Source organism: Chrysoperla carnea, chromosome 4 (genome assembly GCF_905475395.1).
Source record: "Chrysoperla carnea chromosome 4, inChrCarn1.1, whole genome shotgun sequence".
In the NCBI taxonomy this organism is placed as follows: Eukaryota; Metazoa; Arthropoda; class Insecta; order Neuroptera; family Chrysopidae; genus Chrysoperla; species Chrysoperla carnea.
Window position 1 is genome coordinate 18,498,398 of NC_058340.1, and position 21,700 is coordinate 18,520,097.

At 28.7% G+C, this 21,700-nt stretch overlaps 1 protein-coding gene across 1 annotated transcript in view; it reads right to left on the reverse strand.

The window, feature by feature from the left end:
• The window catches only part of LOC123297487 (synaptic vesicular amine transporter), a 45,265-nt gene extending 25,314 nt beyond the window's left edge, over positions 1–19,951 (reverse strand). Inside the window, exon 1 of the mRNA XM_044879160.1 lies at positions 19,762–19,951. Within this exon, the coding sequence (XP_044735095.1) occupies positions 19,762–19,888 (127 nt within the window). The 5' untranslated portion in view covers positions 19,889–19,951. The remainder of the gene's footprint in view (positions 1–19,761) is intronic.
• Positions 19,952–21,700: the final 1,749 nt, after the last annotated feature.

Sequence of the window (21,700 nt, forward strand, 5' to 3'; positions counted from 1 at the left end):
GGCTAGGCTTTAGTCATTCTGCCACCTCTTTGCTGACACGACCTATACCAATATTTAACATATCGATGTAGATTGTTGATGGATTAGCCTTAAGGGTATTTGTTTTAACCTTATTTTTTTAGATGCTTAATGATATATTAGTTTAACGTACTGCCATGAGACCTTAGTCTATAATATTCACAGCCAAGATGTAAAGAATTCATAATAATATTTAGTACGCACACAAAAAATAGAAGAAAAAAGAAAAGAAAATGAATTGAAAAAAAAAGAAAATATAAGAAAAAAAAATGTATAAAAGGTATTATTCAATAGAGAAGTAATATAAGAAAATGTTGAAAAAATCAAAGAGTGTAGATGGCAAGGGAGACAAATATTTATTTATGAAGAATGGGTAATATTATATGTGGAACGCGTTGAATGGTAAAAGTATGAACAAAAAAAAACTGATGGTATGATAAATATGGCAGGGACTGGGGTGCGGTGATGGTATATTCTATAATGTTCAACATTTCTTTCCTACCTACCTACCTTTCAAGAAAATTGTATAGAACAATCATAAAAATTTTATATATTTGAATATAATTTTTGATAGAAAAGGATAGATTATTAATTGCATGCATGATTATTGCTAATTATGGACATACAGAAGTTAAAAAAATGTTTCATTTGAAATGACCTTTATTCACTTATCACTTCTATTATAGCACGGATATTTATATCTTGAATTAAGGTAGGGATTAAATACTTTTTGTATCTGAGAGTGGTTCCAACAAGGCGGTTCTTAGTTCCGCCTGGGAAATTAAAATTGCATTCAATAGAAAAAAAAAAAATACTAAAATTTAAGCTCCAAAAAAATAATTTTAGTACGTTTTTTTAGTTTTTTGCCGATCCGCGAGATTTTCCTTATTCCTTTAATATCAAATTTCATGATTTATCAATCAACCGTATCGTGTCGGTTTATGATGGAAAATATACCGCACTGCAGAATTCCTCACAGTTCGACTAGTTATATTTTGTAAATGATATGAAAAATAATTTAAACAAATTTTCATGAAATCAATCTTTTCGATTTGTTAAGACCAAAAGTAGGAATCATGCCTCATTGATTCTTAGGATTTAAAAAAAAAAAAAACACTTTTTAAAATTTTACGTTTTTTTAAGTTTAGTGAGGTTTCACATACCTACTCCAAATAATTTCAAAACGACATACTTTCTAAATGCTTGCACTAGCAATACTGTAGTTTTAATGGCTGGAAATATATGTTCAGGGCATAGTCTTACGGTTATACATAGACAAGGTGAGAGAATAGATTCAAAATTACATGGAAAATAATACCTCCGTCTCACTATGCATGTTACTTTTAAGGGTAATTATAAAGCTTTCATTTTAATCATTTAATTGCTGAAATATATAAACTATACTTTTTGCAGTTTTCAAGATGTCTGAGGCAATAAAAGCTTTATTTAATTTAGATTATTTAACACCTTTAGTTCTTTAGCTGAGATTATTTAACAGATTAACATTTATTCCAAATTTATATTAAAATGCTTATTTTTGTACTTGCGAGTTTATATAAGAAACGGTTATATTTGGTAAAAAGAAAGGACAAACACTAAATTTAAATTCGAAAAAAATTTTATATCATATTATTTTTGGAGTCTAAAAGATCCTACCAGCCATTGTTTCACCTGGTATTCGAAGTTTTCAACAGTAAACATTATAGATATTTTGGCTACAAACAAAAATCTCTACCTTCGAAAAAAATTATTTTTGATTACCTGTCTTCTTTAAAATAATGAAATGTTGGTGCTATAATAATTGATAACCTTTCGATTGAATATATATTGAAGTACGAACAGCAAATAATGATCTAAACAGCTGCATGCGTTACTTGCTGTAGTAATCTAAGTCTTTTGGTACCCTTTCGAGAAGAAAAGTAACAACAAAGTATTTAATACTGAATTTTATTTGTTTTATATTCCATTTATTTGAGATTTAACGTCAAAAAATACACTCAGTTATTATTTGAAAAATTATATTCTTAACGTAGCATCAAGTATATACTTTCTTGGATCAAGAACATTTTTAAGCAATCAAATACTCATTTTCTTGAATAAAGAATTTAAACCGATGGCTCCAGAAATATTTACTTATTTACATCATCAGCCACGGAAACGAGTTTACTCTAATTCAGTAATTTTTCTACTGTGATTACGAAAAGAATAATTAATCTACAACTTACTCGCAATATTTTACAAGAAACTATAAGTACTACTTAACCTACTTGAATAAGAAATAATACGCAAATTAAATAAATTATCGATTTTCATATTGTACTATTATTTTTGAAATAAAATAATATGAAAAGATAACCAACTTCTAACGTCATTTGTACGCGATTTGTCACCCGTGAATAACTTCTTTTGCAACTGTAATATTAATTGAAATTAATTAACCATACAATAGGCATGAAATCGTATTTTACTTGTATTCTTTATTAATTTAAAATTTTATTTTATTTCAAGCTAATAATATTAAAATTTATGTCTTTATTTTTGTTTGATAGATTCAAATTTTTGATATTTGACATCATGCTTTATTTTTTACAATTGAATTTTTTGTGTATAAATCTTAAGGCTTTCTTATACTTATACAAATAAATATCTTTTAGATTTTGAAGTTGATGAATGAATAAGTTTCTATATTTTTTTAATGAAAAGTTAATTTGACAGGGAGTTCAATTATGACAGTGTAAGTTGTAAAAAGTCATATTACAATTTTTAGTACATTTAGTATGGCAAAATAAAGTAGTTAAATAGAAAATAAGAAACCAAGGAAATTTTTCGTTCGATCCCAAGAATCTGGAATATGGTGGATTGTGTCTCGGATCCAACGAATTTACTAATTAGCAAGTTTATGTTTTAAAATTGTATATATTTATTATCTTCCTAAAAACTATAAAATGAAAATGAAAAAATAAAGATCTATTAACAGCGTTTTGAAATTCGAATCTTATACTTTTCTGCAAAAAAATTATGACCATATATCTTAATTTGAGATCATACCTTTTACAAAATATAAATCTTTTAATACACACTGTCAAGACTACATCTAACATACAAAACATCACTGTTTACTCGCGAGGGCGCAAAATAGGCGCAAATAGTATAGCATGTATTAAATGGGAATATCAGTTAAGTATGTGTGACATGTATGTATATGTAATGTGATAGGGTAATCAACATATTGTATACATGGTATTTCAACAATTACCTCAGTCAATTGTTTGTTTTCACTTGTTCTAGCTATTACTTGTTATGTGAGCTTTTCTGTAGAGCGAGCTTTTCATGAAGCCTGAAAGTTTAGGTCAAGTTAAATATCTGCGGAAAATAATAGTTATTTTTCGAGTTTCAAGCATATATCAACTTAAAAATGACACCCTATATAGAATGTAAATAACAAGTGTCTATGAACGTCATAAACCATTTGTAGATCTCTATGTACAGGAAACTAAATCATTTTGATCTATTATATATTGTAAAACATTAATTTGGAACATCCTTCAGTCTGAAACCTGCTACACGCAGATTCTTTTATTCACATACGTAAATAAGCTGAGTATATACGTACACATGATACAAGATATATACGTATTATATAAGCAATAGTCGAACTTTAAATGTAGGGAGACCTGATATACTTGTCAATTAATACTCTTGTTGAAATTATTTGGCAAGGTCCTCTATTAACATGCTTCTAACATAATATTCAGTAGTAATACTTTTGCCTTTGCGGTTATCACAATTTACCTACATCAAATTAACTAGTCCACTCTATAAAATACAATATATTTATCAGTGTGAAAGTTATATGGGTTGTACTACAAACTATAGAAGAAAATGAGTATGATTTCGGCTTAACAATTGTACATTATACTTGCAAAATTCAGTCTACTATCAAGAATGAAGAAAGAACACAAATGAATTTAGCCTATGATAATTTTACTAAACCAACTATGGAACTATACTAAATTTGGATCATTCAAATGTAACTGACCTTGAAAAGTTTTGAAGATAGTGGAATCCTGGTATTGATATTTCGCACAAAAGTGAATGTTAACTAAAAGATAACATCAAAAATGAAATTTTGACCCAAAATTAGGGTGTTACAAAAAAAATTTCATTAAGATCGGATTAAATTTAGGAGTATTATGAAAAAAGTTGATTTTTTGAACTTTATGACGTCATCAAAATGTAAAAAATTGAATTTTGCTCTATCACATTCAAATTATTTCCAATTTTTATAAACGAAGGATGGAATTATTAATTAATTTTGGGTCATACTTTTCAAATTTCTGTTCAAATTTACCCTGCCTCTAATAGTTGTGAAGGAAGTACGTCCTTGGTGCCGATATTTTGCACAAAGGTGCATGTCATGAAATTCTTTTCCGATCATAATGTCGTTAATACGCTTCGATCGACACGAAGTCGATATCATTTTTGATCGCGCGATATCGTTGGCGAAAAAACTGACTACGGGCGTGCGTACGTCGTACACACACACACACACACACGCAATGACTTGTGCAAGCCACGAAACGTAAAGAAATGTGGAAAACTTCGAATATCGGACCCATTATAGGTAGTAACTTCTTTTACTGGAAAATTAATAAATCACAGTAAAATTTTGACACTTTAAATATTAACTACGTTAAGAAAACAATTTTAATTTAATCTAAAATAATTTTTAAGCCCAAATAGAATAAAGTCAAAATAACAAAATGTTATACAAATAAATTACTTATGATACATTTTCATGATATTATAGCTGATACCCTGAAAATTCCTTACTTTGTAGAACTACCCATATATTTTAGAGAAATGTCTATTTGAACAAAAAACCAACTTCACTTATTTTCCCAAGTAGCTTGACAATACCTTACTCACACATACACACATTCATACATACATACATACCATACACACATAATAATAATGGAACAATTTTCAGTATTACATATAAAATATAAAGTATAAAATTATAGACTCATTTTTATATTCACTTAACTCTCCTCTACACATTTTTATATAACCAAGTAAAGAGTAAAGAGTAAAGAGTATGATGTGTGATCCGCACAGAACTAGATGGAGGAATGAAATAGTTAGTATTTGGTAAATATGGGGTTTGGGGTATGGGGTATTACTTCCTTATACATATATAATATAATATCTCATACTTATTCCATTTCTCACACAACAATAGTCACTAAGTTATCACCACACTACAATCTAAAAATCATAATGGATATAATAATCATAATAATCGTAGCAAAAAATTTTAACAAGCTGTGGTGGATAAGACTCCAGACACCAGATCAGCAAGTTTTTGAGTCGGTAAATCATTGAATTTATTGCTCAAGTATTGGAAAAATTACAGTTTATGTAAAGTAATCAATATGACGTCATAAGCAGTCTTAAGCCTTAATAAAAACAAGTGAAAACAAACAATTGACAGAGTTAATTGTTGAAATACCATGTATAGACAATATTGAATACGCAATCGATTGTTTTTTAACATATGAGTACAGAAATATAGAAATATAGTATGTATACATGTCACACACACATAGTTGAAATTCCCATATAATACATACTATATACTGTCAAATTTGCGCCTTATTTGCGCCCTCACGAGTAAACAGTGACGTTTACGAAAAAATGATTCAAACAAAAGTTGTTTGGTTTTTATAAGGAATATTTTTTCACTTCGTTTTATCTCTAACGGTTTACAAAATGTGTTCTACGGATCCAAGACCAAATCAATATATGTTTCTCATTTACAAACTCAACCCCACTTTTTACGCCCTGAGCACACTACAAAAATTTCAGCTTAATATATTTTTTCGTTTTTGAGCTATCATGTTTTCGGGCAGATGGACATTCAAACGAGCAATCAATATTTTTAAGCGTTACAAACTTGGGACTAAAGTTAGTATACCTTGATATATTTCATACATACATGGTATAACAACAGTGGTCTAGGATACGACCGAAAATAAAAAAATTTGGGTTTACTAAATATCTATCTATTAATTCAACGCCTGCTAAAACCCTATCTAGAGATATCCAGCGACAAAATCTTAATTCATGGGCAAATAGACAATCTTAAAAATAATATTTTCGATTTAGATTTTCGGGAAGAAAACAATAACTTTCTACCAAAAAGTTAAATTGTCAGCTTGTAGAGTGTTAGTATTTTTTCTATTATTTCTATCATTCGTAGAAATAAATATAGTACAATATTTCGTAGAAAGATAAACATCATGTCATTTTTGACAATAAAACATATTTTCCGACGAATTTTTAATCTGTTATTACTCCACAGTTCGTTTCGCGTTGAAAAATATTTTTTACGGACCGAATATATTTACTTACAAAATAGGTTTTAAAATGATGATAATATGAAGGTAAAAACGTTGTCAGTTATTTTAATATTTTAGGAAGATAATAGATAATTTCTAAGCAGTCTGGAAGTTGCGGTAAAAATGAACAACGAAAGAACAAGTTTTTATTTAATAAGGCAGTTAGAGTATTTTCAGGCAACAGGTGAGACTGAGCATCTCGGCTGAAAATAAGTAAATTACGAATATACATACAGGGTGGGCCATTTAAATCTATACACCTAAATGTCTCGTTTTGTATTTAATCTATAAAAAAATAACCTAAACGTAATTTCATAGTTTGATGGGAGACTTCATGTCTGTTATGATTCATCTGACATCAGATTGGACCTTCGGGTATCTTTAACAGCCAATTTAAATCCTAAACGGTAACGCTAAGAGATAGAATGACACTTTAAATTAGAAAGTTGATTCTCATAAAAGGACATTAACCTATGTTCATGACTTCGACCTTCAATTATCGATAAACTTTTCGCGTGCTTTCTTTCGATTAAATGCAATAATGACACATTTTTAAGTCGCATTTCTCGCGAAAACTAACGTTTTTCGAAAAAATGTTTTAAACTTAAATTGTTATTTTTTTTATGAGAATCAACTTTTTTATTTTTTTTAATTTAAGTGTTATTCTATCTCTTACTAGAACTAGGTCCAATCTGATGTCAGAACATGAGGTTCCCTATCAAACTTAGTAACTTTTGTTAGGGTTATTTTTTGATTGGTTAACTACAAAACGACATATTTAGGTGTATAAATTAGAATGGCCCACCCTGTATATATTAGTTTTGTATATAATCAGTTTATTTTATAAGAAACTTTGTGATTACAATCAAGTCTAATGAATACTATTAGAACTCGGCGAAAGTAGACAAGTAAAATCATATTTCTGATATCTGTTTCATTAAGATTTCGGTGCATGAAACTCACCAGAAATTATAACATGGGCAAAGACAACAAAAATTACATTCATTTAATCAAAATTCATCAGTTATGCAAATTAAAAATAAATTATCCGAACCAAGAATCAAAGAATGAAAAGTACAAAAAGTTTCTCACTCCTGTTTTTTTCATTATAAAAGAAAGATACCTTTTTTTTTTTTGATGGTGTCATATTTACATTTTAAATATTTCCTGGCTATAGATACATAAATTGTTCATCTAGAAAGAAAAATGACAAACCAATTGACACACGCTCACTTTTTTACCCTTCATATTTTGCACATCCGTGCACCCGCATACTAATAAATGCAGAATTCATAATAATTCATACTTGAATTATTTACATTTTTCTAGGCACGGGAAAGTAGTTTTGTTAGAGCTATAAAATAATTATAACAAAGAAACTTTTGAATCAAAATTGAAACAAAAGTTACTTTATTTATAAAGAAAATAGAGTATATTATCAATAAATTATTTGGACAAGAAGAAAAACCCTTTTGAATTTTCTTTTTTTTTTTTTTTTTTTGTAAAAAAAAAAACCTTAATTTTAATTATCTATATTGGCGAACTTGCTTAATTAGCTGTTCAATTAACAGTCTAAGCATTATACTAAACGCCCTGAGCCGTTCAACTAGCGGCCCGAACCGAAATGATAAACAAATGTATCGTCTGATACATAATTTAATGAACTGGCTGGCTGAATGTACTATATACAAGCTGCTTAATTTCCCAGCTCCTCCACCATATTTCTCGAAATTTAAAATAAACCAATTTTCGTCATTTAATACGGTAATTGGTTTATTAGCCAACTAAATATTTTAAAACTTCACTTCATGTAGTGGCAATATTGAAATTACCTAAGACTTTATTTGTAAATTTAGATCGATTCTGAAAAGTTTTCGTAATATAGCTTTCTCTCTCTCTCTCTCTCTCTCTCTATTGCCGTTATTTGAGTAAAACTTAACGAAACAATCAAGAAATGAAATCTTTTAAAATTCATTAATTTAAAAAAATGCAAAAAGGTTTTTAAATGTTCAAGGTAGAAAGATTATACTGAAGATAAAGTATCAATACTATTTTTCTGAAGTGCAATTTGGCTTTCATTTACGTAACTAACTATGCCGGAAGAATAACAAGTAATTTTTCTTATAAAACCTTTTCCATAATGATAACTTTAAATTAAAATTAAACAACTTGTGTGTAAAAGATCTTTATTAAACAATTAGTTATTATTTTAAAAGAGTATTTTCATGGTAATTTCTGTGATATATGATACCAGACAAAAGGCTTTCGAAGCTTTTCTAGGCAGCGAGATATAATTAACATCATGCAACAGTACATTCATACATATTGAACAACGCATGCAAATTATTAATTATAACCTGATTTTCTCATTTTGATGTTAAAAATGAGTGCTCAGATCAAGCTTCTTTTACAAGCAAGTGTTTTAATCAACGGTTTAATCAACGGTTTAGTAAATAATCAAACAACATGCGAACGTCGTCGAAATGTGTGGTTTTGTCGAGTGACATTATAAGACATTATAAACACAAACACGCGAAGCCACGTGTTACATTTTGCTAGTATCATATATCACCATAAAATACTCTTTCAAATCACTATAAAATACTTAATAAAAAAATACAACAATATCATGTATACAAGTTGTTTAATTTAAGTTTTGGCAATAGTAAGGGAGCCCAAGAGGGAATTTTTGTAGTAACTCGAGCGCGTCAGAATAAGATATGGGGGTTCCTAGGACCTTCCTTAGTACGTCTACCAAATATCAGCCCTAGATAAGGGGGAACGCGCGTAGGACAGACGGTCAGATTAGTAAAAACGAAATTGCGATATTTGAATTAACTCCAGCGCGTCAGATTAAGATATGCTGGATTTATTACATGCTAAAAAATGTACATTCCAATAATCTGACGATTTAAACGAGACCCAAAGATATGGAAGGCTTTTAATATTTTCGTTAAAACAATGCAGGTTGTTGGAAAATTATATACATTTAAAACCCAATATTGTTCATGGATATCATAATACTTATTTTTAGAATCTGCTTCAAGTATCGTCACCGTACTACCTTAAAAATATAAATATTTAAAAATATATAAATACAATCTAGGTACCAAAGAATAAAGTGAAATGACAGAAAAATGAATCTCTTCTTGTTATGGTTCTGTTATTATAAAATATCACTAATAATATGGAAATGATAATATTGTTGGCAAAATAGAGGAAAATTATTTTCATACATTTACCATAACATACAAATATTATATTATAACATGAATGATAATAACAATAATAGAGATATTCCGATATTGTACAACGGAAATGAAGGACAAAACCAAACATGTCAACTTCCAACACATAGACAGACACAAAAGAAGAATATTTTATCAACTTTCGGATCGAAAGTTGTGTTCAACCCGAAAATGTATATGATATCTTGGAAGAGTCAACAATAAAATGATAAAGATCATTATCGCGCGATTTTACCTCCTGAAAAGTAAGCAGAATACTTAAAAAATATTATGTGTCTATCTGTTTATCAGCCTTAAGTCAGATTTTTTGTCAGCGTAAATTTCCAAACTAATGAATCAAAATTTAATGGTAGAATTCGAGGTGGAATCGATTTGACTAATTTGGAATGGACTTATAGACTAAAAATGTTTGAGTTCCATTTGCGAACTGCAAGTTGCTCCTCAAAGAGGATATCTTAAAAAAGGTCAATCTTAGATGGAGGGAGGAACGTACTTGTGGTATTACAAGACAGATATGGTCTGAGTACAATCGTAGGCGTTCCGAAGATCTTATATCACTTCCAAGGGCCTCTGTTAGCAAAGTTGTTGCGACTATTACAGGACACTGGTTGGACGGCAGGCATGCTGAATGCCTGGGCCTGGCAGTGCATCACAACTACTGCAGCAGATGTCTCATCTCCTCTGTTACTGCCCAGCTCTTGCCATGAGGAGATAGACTTACTTGAGCCAGCCTCCAAGTCTCTAGCTCATAAGGAAGTTAGTTTAAAATCAATTACAAAATTCCACCCTGAAATACAAAAAACATGTCAACAAAAAATCTGCCGCCAACCGGACTTAATTTTACTAAAATATATAATAAATAATAAAGTTATTGACTTAGTCCCTAAATGTCATATCCACCATGGTTTTATGTCTATGTACGTATTGTGTTTTGTACGGTTTTTGAAAAAGGAACGATTTAATCACCATCATATTCACTTACTTCTGTGACTCCTGTCGTTGGCATAGCGGGTCATATATACCACGTTACACACTACTCTACAATAATAATTCCGTTTTAATATTCATTGTTTGATATATAAATAAATTGATAATAATCGTTCTTGTAAAATGGTGATGATATTCACAATAATTTTACAAAGTGTTCTAGGCGAATTGAATTGTTTTATCATATTATGCGATCTTTTTATTTGATATTAATCTTTATGTATTCATTCGATTGATTTGAAAGAGCTTTATTGTAGTCTTGAATTGCTGAATATAATTATAACATTTTGAAAACCACTGTCATATTCAACTAAGCACGTAAAGTAAGCACGTTTAATTGACAGTTGAGGTTTTTATAACAAGTTATTGTTTCTTGAGTCAACGATCCTAATACTTAATTCAAGAAAATAAATCTTTAACTACTTAAAATTTAAAGTACAAGGAAATTTTAACTTGCTAACTTGTTAAGAATATATTATCTTGCATCTAGTACTTTTTTACAATGCCTATGTTCTTAAAGAATTTAATATTTATAATTTTCAAGGTTACGATGTCTTCAACGCAAAATAATTGTTTGGTTTATTTATTAGAATAGTATGAAGTAATTGACCACGTGGTCTGCTTTATCAGTGAAGTCCCGACGCTTAAATGCAACGGGAAACATGAAGCCTATATACCATGTGAAGCCTATGGGAATATATCTGGAATCCATTGTAACCACCGAATCCATTGTGAAGCACTAAAAGGTAATATCGCAAAAATAAGGAAAAGAAGGCAGGGATACGACAGAGCAGAGATTATTTTATCCCTACAAGGCTGTAGGATTACACGATTATCTACGTAGAGCCACAGCAAATTTACATTTTTTGGACAAGATTTTTGTTCTTCTGCAGAAATTAACCGAGAAGAAGGAGCTTTGCAATAAATTAACTGAGATCAATGCATTTTTAGCCTCGGATCTTCAAATGAAGCTAGTTGAAGCTAACCTGCACCGAGTATCTTTAAAAATATACTTAATACTTCTTTCATTTTCATTATTTAAAATATTTGTCTATATGAGTGGCTTGTTAAAAATTATGCTTTAGGAGATTGCAGGAGATTTATTAATAGGTAAAATTCTTGATAAATATTTACACCAAAGCTATATATAAGAAATCTCTCCAAAAAATTAATTTTTTTCATCGAACTTTGTAAAAGCTTTCAACATCCTGTACACATGTCCTATACACAAAATATAAAATAATGCCAAAGGCTAAATTTAGGATTAACCACTAAACTCGAATGAGACAGGAAAGAACAGAAATCAAAGATGGTTTTTAGAGAAAGGTTTTGTTATTGAAATAATCTTAAACAATTTTGGTACACATGTACATAACACTTAACATACGTATCACCCAAGTTCATTTTATCCCCCACAACTTTATTATTCTATTTTAAACAACATTCAATGATTTCAAATTAATTGAAATTAAATACATAGTTCTTAATAGAAGTCCAGTAAGGGATTTTAAAATCTTCAGTCAGATTTTTAAATACACGATTACTTAAATTGATTAGTCAGGTTTTGCAATTTTATAGATTCAAAACTATAACACACGTTTGTACAAATAAGAAGTTGAATATTTTTGAGAAAAATCAGTCTGGATCTTGCAGTTTTGCAAGTCTTGCGAGACTAAGATCAAGACTGCAACACCCAAGACTACTACTCATATGAACTAAACCTAAGACGAACACTAAGAACTTTTAATTTTTTTCTCTTTTTAAGATGAATTTTTGTGAAAATGATTTTGTTATTTCTTGCTGAATAAATTTGTATAAGTCAACGAGTATTAATTTATTATTAAAAAATGTAAGTAATTATAGGTAAAAAAATATGATCAGACGAAGAAGGTATTTTGTTTTCAAACAAATAACCGTGTGATAAATACTTTGTTTAGAAACACTTTTAACTTATCAAACATAAAATACTTTTTATAAAATGTTTTTCATGCTTTCGTTATTCTTGAATGTATCAAGTAGCTTTTTATTTATAAAATCAATCTGTTATTAAAAAAAGGAAAGTTCAAGAAAATATCTTTTCAACTTGCGTTTAAAACAAATTGTTTAATTTTTTCAACTTTTTTGTAAAAAACTTTCGACAACTAGATTTTCGAACACATTTATATTTGATTGTCATTTTATCAAACTTCATGTTTTGTAGCATAATTTTCGAAACACTTTTTTTTTTCAAAAGTAATCAAAGTGCAATTAATCAATTAGATGTAGTGATACAATTGATCAAAAACGAGCAATTTATGATAAAACAAGTGAAAACAAACAATTGATTGAGTTAATTGTTGACATACCCTATAGAAAGTGTTTAAGCATTGACACTTGCATTATTTTTAATAAATTATAGGAGTTTAAAGAACCAACACAATTATGGCGGCATTTCGGTAAAATTTGTTTCGGTTTTCGAAAATTTCGAAAAAGTTTTTTTTAAATTTTTGTTTTTTTTTAATCCCTGTATTTTCTGTAACGATATACAAAACTCAATTGACCTATGTTGCATATTTACAAACTCAAACTCACTTTTTAAGTCTTGAGCACGCTACAAAAATTTCAGCTTGATATCTCTTTTCCTTTTTGAGTTATAGTGAATTATAAGGTTCGCTATTTTATGAACACCTTCACCAAAATTTTGTTTTTATTATCAATAATTTTAAGAGTTACAAACTTGAGAGTAAAATTAGTATGAACCTTGATATAAAATTTCAAAAATACCAGGATATAAATATCCCGTGTTTTATGAGCCCATTTTTTTCCAGAGGTCTTTACTAGTCTACAGTACAGAGGGGGGTATGACTTCGTGACTAACACACTCACGACACTTCGTGAGTGGTTTCATTTTAGTGTAACCTACAACATTTTTATTTACGAAAACTTTGGAAATTGGGGCGTTGGCATAATAAAACATACAGTCATTTAACTGACGTAGGTTTGAGAAAACGGCTGATGAAATATGTAGGCCAGTAGAACAACCGGCTAATTTTTACACAGTTGTTTAATAAATATAAGTAAAATTAAATGTACAAACTGGTCTACATATTTCATGAGCCGTTTTCTCAGACCTACGACAGTTTAACGACATATGTTTTATTATTCTAACGCCAATTTTCAAAGTTTTCGTAATTAAAAATGTTGTAGGTTACACTGAAATGAAGTCACGAAGTTTCGTGAGAGTGTAAGTCACGAAGTTTCGTGAGAGTCTATGTCACGAAGTCATACCCTTCTCTGTACTGTAGACTATACATTTAAGTCTTTATTTGACCTCCACCTAATAAAAAAGAAGAAGGCACAAAATTTTCGATTTCGTCTTTCGGAGAGAAACAATTACTTTTTATAAGTTTAAAAAGCTTTTATAATTCCATAACTAACTTTAATTTAAACCTGACTCTATACATTTATTTGAATAGCAAAAGGAGGTTATATTTAATGTTTAACAGCACTTAAATTTAAAAGATGTCAATGATGGTATGGTAAAATACTACTCACTTGAAACCTTTTTGAATTACTAACACTCGAAAAAACAGTACAATAATTAGATAAAAGACATATTATGCATTATACTAACACACATAATTGTACGTGGTAGGTACGTAAGTAGTAGTACAATGATTTCTCTTCTTAAAAAAATAAAGTTTTCTATTCAGAAAATGTAATTTTAAAATATATTACTTCAAAGAAGAAAAAATATTGTATAAAATTAAATAAAAGAAATAAACTTTCTTGGATTGTTCGTTTCTTCAAGTTCGAGAAATATTCAATAGATGTTGTTTATTTTGATTGATCAAAATTTTCATTAAAAAAAAATGTTTAGAATTTAATTTAAATATTTTATTTTTCGTGGGGTACATCTGATCTGATGAAGGATTGAAGCTTGAGATTGACAACTTTAAATTAAAATTAACGAAAACTATTTTTAATATTAATGAAACTAGCATTATTGAAAAGTTAATTAATTTTATGCCATTAATGGTTAGGTTACGTAAGAGTTTCTGTCCTGAGAGGGTAAACACTTAGATCATAGTATCAGTTGTGATACCGAAAAAAGGTTGGTCCATTCTCGGCTACTACCCCATGAACCATTTGGAGCTTTTTAAGAACAGCAGAAGTGCTTTGGCGTAAACGGACTTCTGGTCGGAGAGGTCGTCAAAGAAAAGCTGAGGCATCGATTTTTCTTCTTGCCCATTGTGACAACTTCTCCAATTGGCATGATACACTGTCAAGCCCATACGTTCATGTTATTAATGTGTGAATATGATTTCGGTCTTGTGGCCAAACTTTCGTGCAGTTATTTCCACTTTTTGAAAATTAAATTTTGTTGCACAACTTGAAATTAATAAAAAACAAGAAATTTTTTTTTGAATATCAATGAAACTGACGGTTTTGGAAAGATAATTTTATGACATTAATATTTGAATAAGATTTCGGTCATGTGGCCGAACGGAATCATTATTTTGATTTTTTTAAATATTCAACAATTTGTAAGCGTTGCTCTGGCGTAAGTCTATTCATTTAAAAATGGCAAACCAAACTAAACCAAAAGCAACTATCTGCAATCAAATCCGTTTTCAAACAAAAGAGCATTGCCAACTCAAAGATGTGAATCTCTAAAAAAGATATCGTTTACATTGTACACAGGTAGAAAAATTTCCCGCTGCATATATAATTTAACTGACGTGTTAGCAGAGTGATATTGCCAAGATTGGCTCTACTATTACACATTTAACATACTTTCAGTTTATTTCTACACTTTGTAAATTTCAGGAAGGTAATACGACGGATATCCTTTTTAACCAACAGAGCAACCTCATCTCTCTATATATAAGAAAAGCGTCAATGTCAGATATATCTTTAGCATCTGTCTCTATTTGTAAATCACTTCATCATCATAATATTCTTCTTGATAAATAAAATTATGTGTACAAGATGTTTCAAAATTGTACGGCACTATAATGAGCTTGTTTTGCAGTTCAAAATAATCAAAAAAGTTCGAACAACAAATGTCTGGTTCCCTCACGCTAAGTATATAAAAATCCCGACGCACTTTGCATTTTTTATTGTTAGTAATAAATTTTAAGGTAATTTTTTTAATCATCTTTAGATTGACTTCTAGATCAACTTCTCAAGATCATAACCTCTAAATCAATTTCTAGAGATCAACTTTGATATTAAAGTTTTAAAATCATGTTTTTAAACCTTCGGCTTCGGCCGAAGGTTGTGGCGATAGCCGATTAATCGGCTTCGGCTTAGGCTTCGGCCAAAAATCGACCTTCGGTCGGACACTACAAATAATTTACAATTAAATAATATTGCGACTATAAATTGAGATGTGAGCTATCCTATATTTCAAGTTGGATCAAATGGCACACGGTGTGCAAATCAAATTTAAAATCGGTTCAGTAGTTAAGGAGTCCATCGCGGACAAACAACGTGACACGTAATTTTTATATACAAAGATTTTATATATTACCGAATATTGATTATATAATATTGATTATAAATAGAATTTTTTCAAACTTTGGGGTACATATAGTTCACAGATGGAGAAAAATTTTTAATTTTAAAGTTGGGCCACCATGTATTATTAAAAATTTATTTTTTGCTTAAACAGATGATTTTTCGACATATAAATGGTGACAGACAGTAAAAAAAATACTGAAGATATTCTGAAATAAGTAAAGTAATTAAATATGTTCTTGAACCAAGATTGTCACTATGTTGAGAGCATATTTTCTTACAGCTAGTACTTTATTTAAAGTCCACAAAAAGAAAAAATATTTATATTGATAACACCACCATTCAATAAATCAATTTCCGCTTAATTCGTTTTGAATTCTTACAATTCTTAAAATACAATGTGAACAAAAGTTCCACCAAATGCGACATCGAACAATGCATTAAATTTCTACTTTATCTATATCTTGATTTATGAAAAAATATTGATTCTATTATACCTAATAACTCTCAAATATTATATTTTTTTTAGATTCTATTATATTTTTAAAATAGAGGAATATTTATAAAATTTTTGAGACTAATATATTTTTGAATCTAGCTTACCCCACAAATATTAAAGAGTGGTTATAAGCAGTCATGAGTGAGACATACGGTATGATAAGTATATAAGTTAACGTATAATAACTGTGAAACTAGCATACTATAAGTATAACAAAAAGGAAATGTTGAAGGAATAAGCTAACTGTACATTTTCTGTTAACTTTTAATGAGAATTGTTCATTATTATCATGTACCTATATTATAAATAAATTAAATAAATTCGTTCGGAAAACTAATATATCTATAAAATAAATTATATTTCGTATATTCTCGATTAATAATTTTAAAAATTAATTATTATTTTTAAGGATTCTAATTGTTTTATAATAATTAATAAATTTTATCTAAGATATTTAAGTACGTAAATAAGTCATCAAAATTCTTTCATATTTTATTTCAGTAAGTATTTTGAAAACTACCAAATTCGACTTTTAATTTGAAATGAACAAAATTCATGTAAAAATCTTGACAAATTCTATTTTAAGGCAGGCATATTTTAAAATTTTATTTAATTCGCCATAAAAATCCAATTTTTTCCTGTTTTTCAACCACAAAACTTCAAAAAATTCCAGTGTATTCTAAAACCTAAAATAAAATTTTAATCAAATATAAACTAGTGATGCAAACTAAAAAAAGGGGGTGTTATAAGTTTGACCGCTATGTGCGTGTGTGTCTGTCTATCTGCCTGTCTGTGACATCGTATCGCCTAAACGAATGCACTAATTTTGATTTTTTTTTTTGGTTTCGTATGAAAGGTAATTTAATGGATAATGTCCTTAGCTATGTTTCAAGTGCGATTTTAGGGTTCCGTACCCGAAAAATTTATAGGGGGTCTTTTAAATTTTGTAAATTTTACTTGTTAAACAAATTTTGTGGCATCTGTTTGATTCTGGTTTATTTCCCAGCGACAAACTAACTTATATCTTATTGAGTTTCTTTAGAAGGTAATTTTGGTTTAACAAAATAGAATTGTTAAGGGTCTTTCAGCATTCGAAAATTTTGCGGTAAGTTTTCGAAGACATGGTTTTCTTTTAAAAATTATAAAACTTTGTATAACAAAGCGAAGATGTTTATTATCCTGTGTGGATGTTTTCTTTTGTAAAAAGATTTAATGCCCCCATTTGTTAAAATGATGCAAGTTTAGAAAAAAGAAATTTAGTATATATTGAGGTTAAGTCTTTTTGCATTTATGTTCTTCATATTTTTTATGTAGTAAAACATAAGAAAGTGTTATGATATAATCACCGACATCCGTGCATATCGTTTAATTTTACTAACACTATCAAAGGTTTTGTATGTTTCATTATATAGAGCGAACAAAAGTAAAAATCTGAGTAAATATAGCACCATAATGTATTAATTAAATATAGACGTGTATCTCAATGACAATGTGGAAAAATACACAAATAAAATTAAAAATGGAAAATATCTTAGAGCAGTTTTTGGAATTCAATGCCCATTTATTCTTGAGTAATGTTATAATTTGAGTGTGACTTCTTTCATTTTTACGGAAAGTGCAAAAAATATACATGTTTGGCGTCCACAGATGATAGAAAAAGTAGCTATTTTTGTAAATAAAATATAGTTTAAAAAAAAGCTAAGTTATATATTGTGTACTTTTTAGGTAAAAAAAAAATGTTTAAACTTCGATGAGTTTCTACCTCATGATGCTTCCGCATGAGGGATAGATACCATCAACACAACACTATCTGGCCGTTGAAAATAAATATTAATATTTCAAGATAGATAATATTATTAAAGTAATATATGTATTGTTAATATTATCCTGGCGACCCTGGTCAGAGCACTATTCAATTCTCTGATAAAACTCACCTGAAAAAGAATGCTGGAATCATATGTTAAGAATTGGTATGCTATATGATTTAATTGCGCTTCCACCATCACTTATTGTAACTTAATTTTTTTAACTAAATATTTTTTGAAAAACTACAAATTTAAGCTTTACAAAATTTTACTCAATATGTTGTAAAACGCAATATCTGTTTTTTTATGAGAAGCATGGCTTTATCTGAATAGCCACTTCTAAAATCTACTTCTAAATCTCAAACACAATGTTGTTCACGCCACTTTAAAGAAACTTTCTCAATAGTCTTAATAGAAATAGAAATTTTTTATAGGTTTCATAATTCATGGTTTTTAATTTCAACTTTTCTAATTCGAAAATTATTGTAAGTGGGACGTTCTTTTACGGACATTAAATATTCAATCTAGTGGTAGGCATTTAAAATAAATAAAAACAGTTTTTATGTTTATTCTTTCAGAAAATAATAAATAATTTTGCCGAAAATAAATGTTAATTTAATTAATTAATGAATTTTCTTTGTTTAAATTACAGTGTGAACACAATTTCCAAAAATCCTATTCAATCGAGTGTTCTATCCTTTTCTTCCTTATTCCTTAATCTTCCATGATTCACTCGTCATTTTCAAATAAACAAATAAGTTGAACGAAAAAAAGTGTATTAGGCAGACATATTAGTTTTTGCAGATGATCTGCTAATACTCTAGACACATATTTACTATTTTTAAAACATGTTCTACTAATATTAATAAGAACTTTTGATTTTTTGTTCTACTAATATTTATAAGAACTTTTGATTTTTTTGACCTCTTTTCTACGAAATTTGTTGTTTGTTGTTTTTAGCCACAGGTACAGGATCTCCACAGGTTACGGTAAGCAAAAAATTACGAACTTTCAATAATTCTACTCAGCTCCATTGGAATTTTCGAAAAAATCTCGAAACTTTCGACAAATGTATTATAGGTGACAGTTACCCATATTATATTTACACAGTTTAAAATTAATAATTTACAATTAATAATTAAATATCGACGGGTTTCAATAAAAAATTAAGTGGTGTTAGAGTAAAACAAATACATTTTTAATTACAAGAAAATAAATTGATCTAATATCGTGACGTACACTAAAAAAACAAAACATATAAAGCGGTGAATTACAAACAAAAAGCATTTTAAACTTACCTACAGTTGTTAGAAGCATATTATCTAATAGTAATGCTATTGCTACCACCACTAAAACTAGCTTACGGGATTCTCGACAACGTTGAAGCCATCCTTGGATACCAGTACTTGAACAATCTATCGTCATGTTTATTTTTTTAAATGTATTTTTACTTCAATAGAACTACAAAGCAGTTGTGGATGGGAACTACAGGATCTGTAACAATTAAATTCACTTTCTAAATAATGGCGTGTGTAAAGGACAAAATGCAGGACTAAACATATTTTATAAAACACTTAAAAACACATTTCTATATTTTGCATTGTGCCGAAAGAAAACAAATTCAAAAACATACATTATGCTCCACTAAAAAGATTTAAAGTTGGTAGTTCCTGGAAAATTTTCTCTTATAACGTACGAACCTTTCTCGTTTGATTTTGTTTTGAACTGAACATATTAAATCTTTTTACTGTAGGTAATTAAAGAATACTTACAAAATCATGACGATTGAAGGTAATTTGGTGTTTTTCTTGATACAGACGGATAGATTAAGGTTTCAGTGATTGTTCTGGTATGTGAATACTTAGATTTTTAAGCCTATTGTGGTGCTCGAAGAAAGGCTTGACCTACCAGAAACAACTATTTTTTGAACCATTTGAAACTATTCAAAAAGAGTAAACGAGATTTGAAAATAGGCTAATGAGATTTGAGAATTGTTATGTCGAAGGAAGTTCTCCCTACGGGTAAAAAAACATAGGTAATCGCCTGTATCTCGAGTAAAACTTAAAGCAGGCAAAACCCTACCAGCACCAGCTCAAACAGAATGGCCGGAATAATTTATTTCTATGTCAAAATCATCTCCAGTTTCAAGATTCAGATACATCCATTCGTAAACAAAAAACAGCCTTTGGAATTGAATTAAAAAACCAATCGTGTAAAATATTTTTTAAATGTGTTTCAAGATAAATAAATATATGTATAAACGTATATAAATCTCTTTAATGTGTGTTTAAAACTGTAACTAAATTAACTATAATGGATGATGGTAGCATAAATGTTTTCACCCTAAGGTTAATTAAAACACCTATTGGCATGGCGTTAAAAAAATAAATTTATATATATAAACCTAATTTGTAATATTATCACACTTGTTTTAAAATTATGTAACATATTAGCATGCCTATACAGGTATAGAGATATTATATCCCTAATAGTGTGTGTATGTTCTATTGGTTTAATGTATACAATAATATGTAATTTTATTGATTAAATTAACCACTATAAAATAATTAGTATACAAATATTTAATGGCTAATCATATAGAAAACATTTACAACATATCTAAATTTCCCATATATAACATGATTCGTTATATATATTCGTTATATTTATTAAAACGATAGTTTTCCATAAAAATTCACAAAGTCTTAAGCACTTATATCCAATATAAACACGTTTTTTTGAGAAGACCATTTATTTTCCCTATATATTATAAATGTGAAAGTACGCATGTTTGTTTGTTACGCTTTCACGCTAAAACTAGCTCTATATCAGAATAACACGTGAACTATAATTTATAAGGATATATTTTTAAAAAATTTAAAAAAAATTTATTTAACATTTACCATTTTTTAAATATTTACAGAAATCTTAAGTTTATGGTTCAAAATGATGATTATGGATGGAGCAGATCTATTATCATCATTTTGAACTATAAATTAAAGAATTCTGTAAAAATTTAAAATAGTAAATGTCAAACAAATCATGGCCAACTTTTCTGATATACTCAATGAATCATGACTATTTTACATTTAACAAAATTGAAAAATGTGTATATCAAGAGAGGGTGCCCAGAGGTTTAGGCCTAGTGAAGCGGGCGGGTATCAATCTAGTACATATATATATAAAACGTATACATATAGAATATTTCTATAATTTAAAGATCCCGTTGTCCGATTT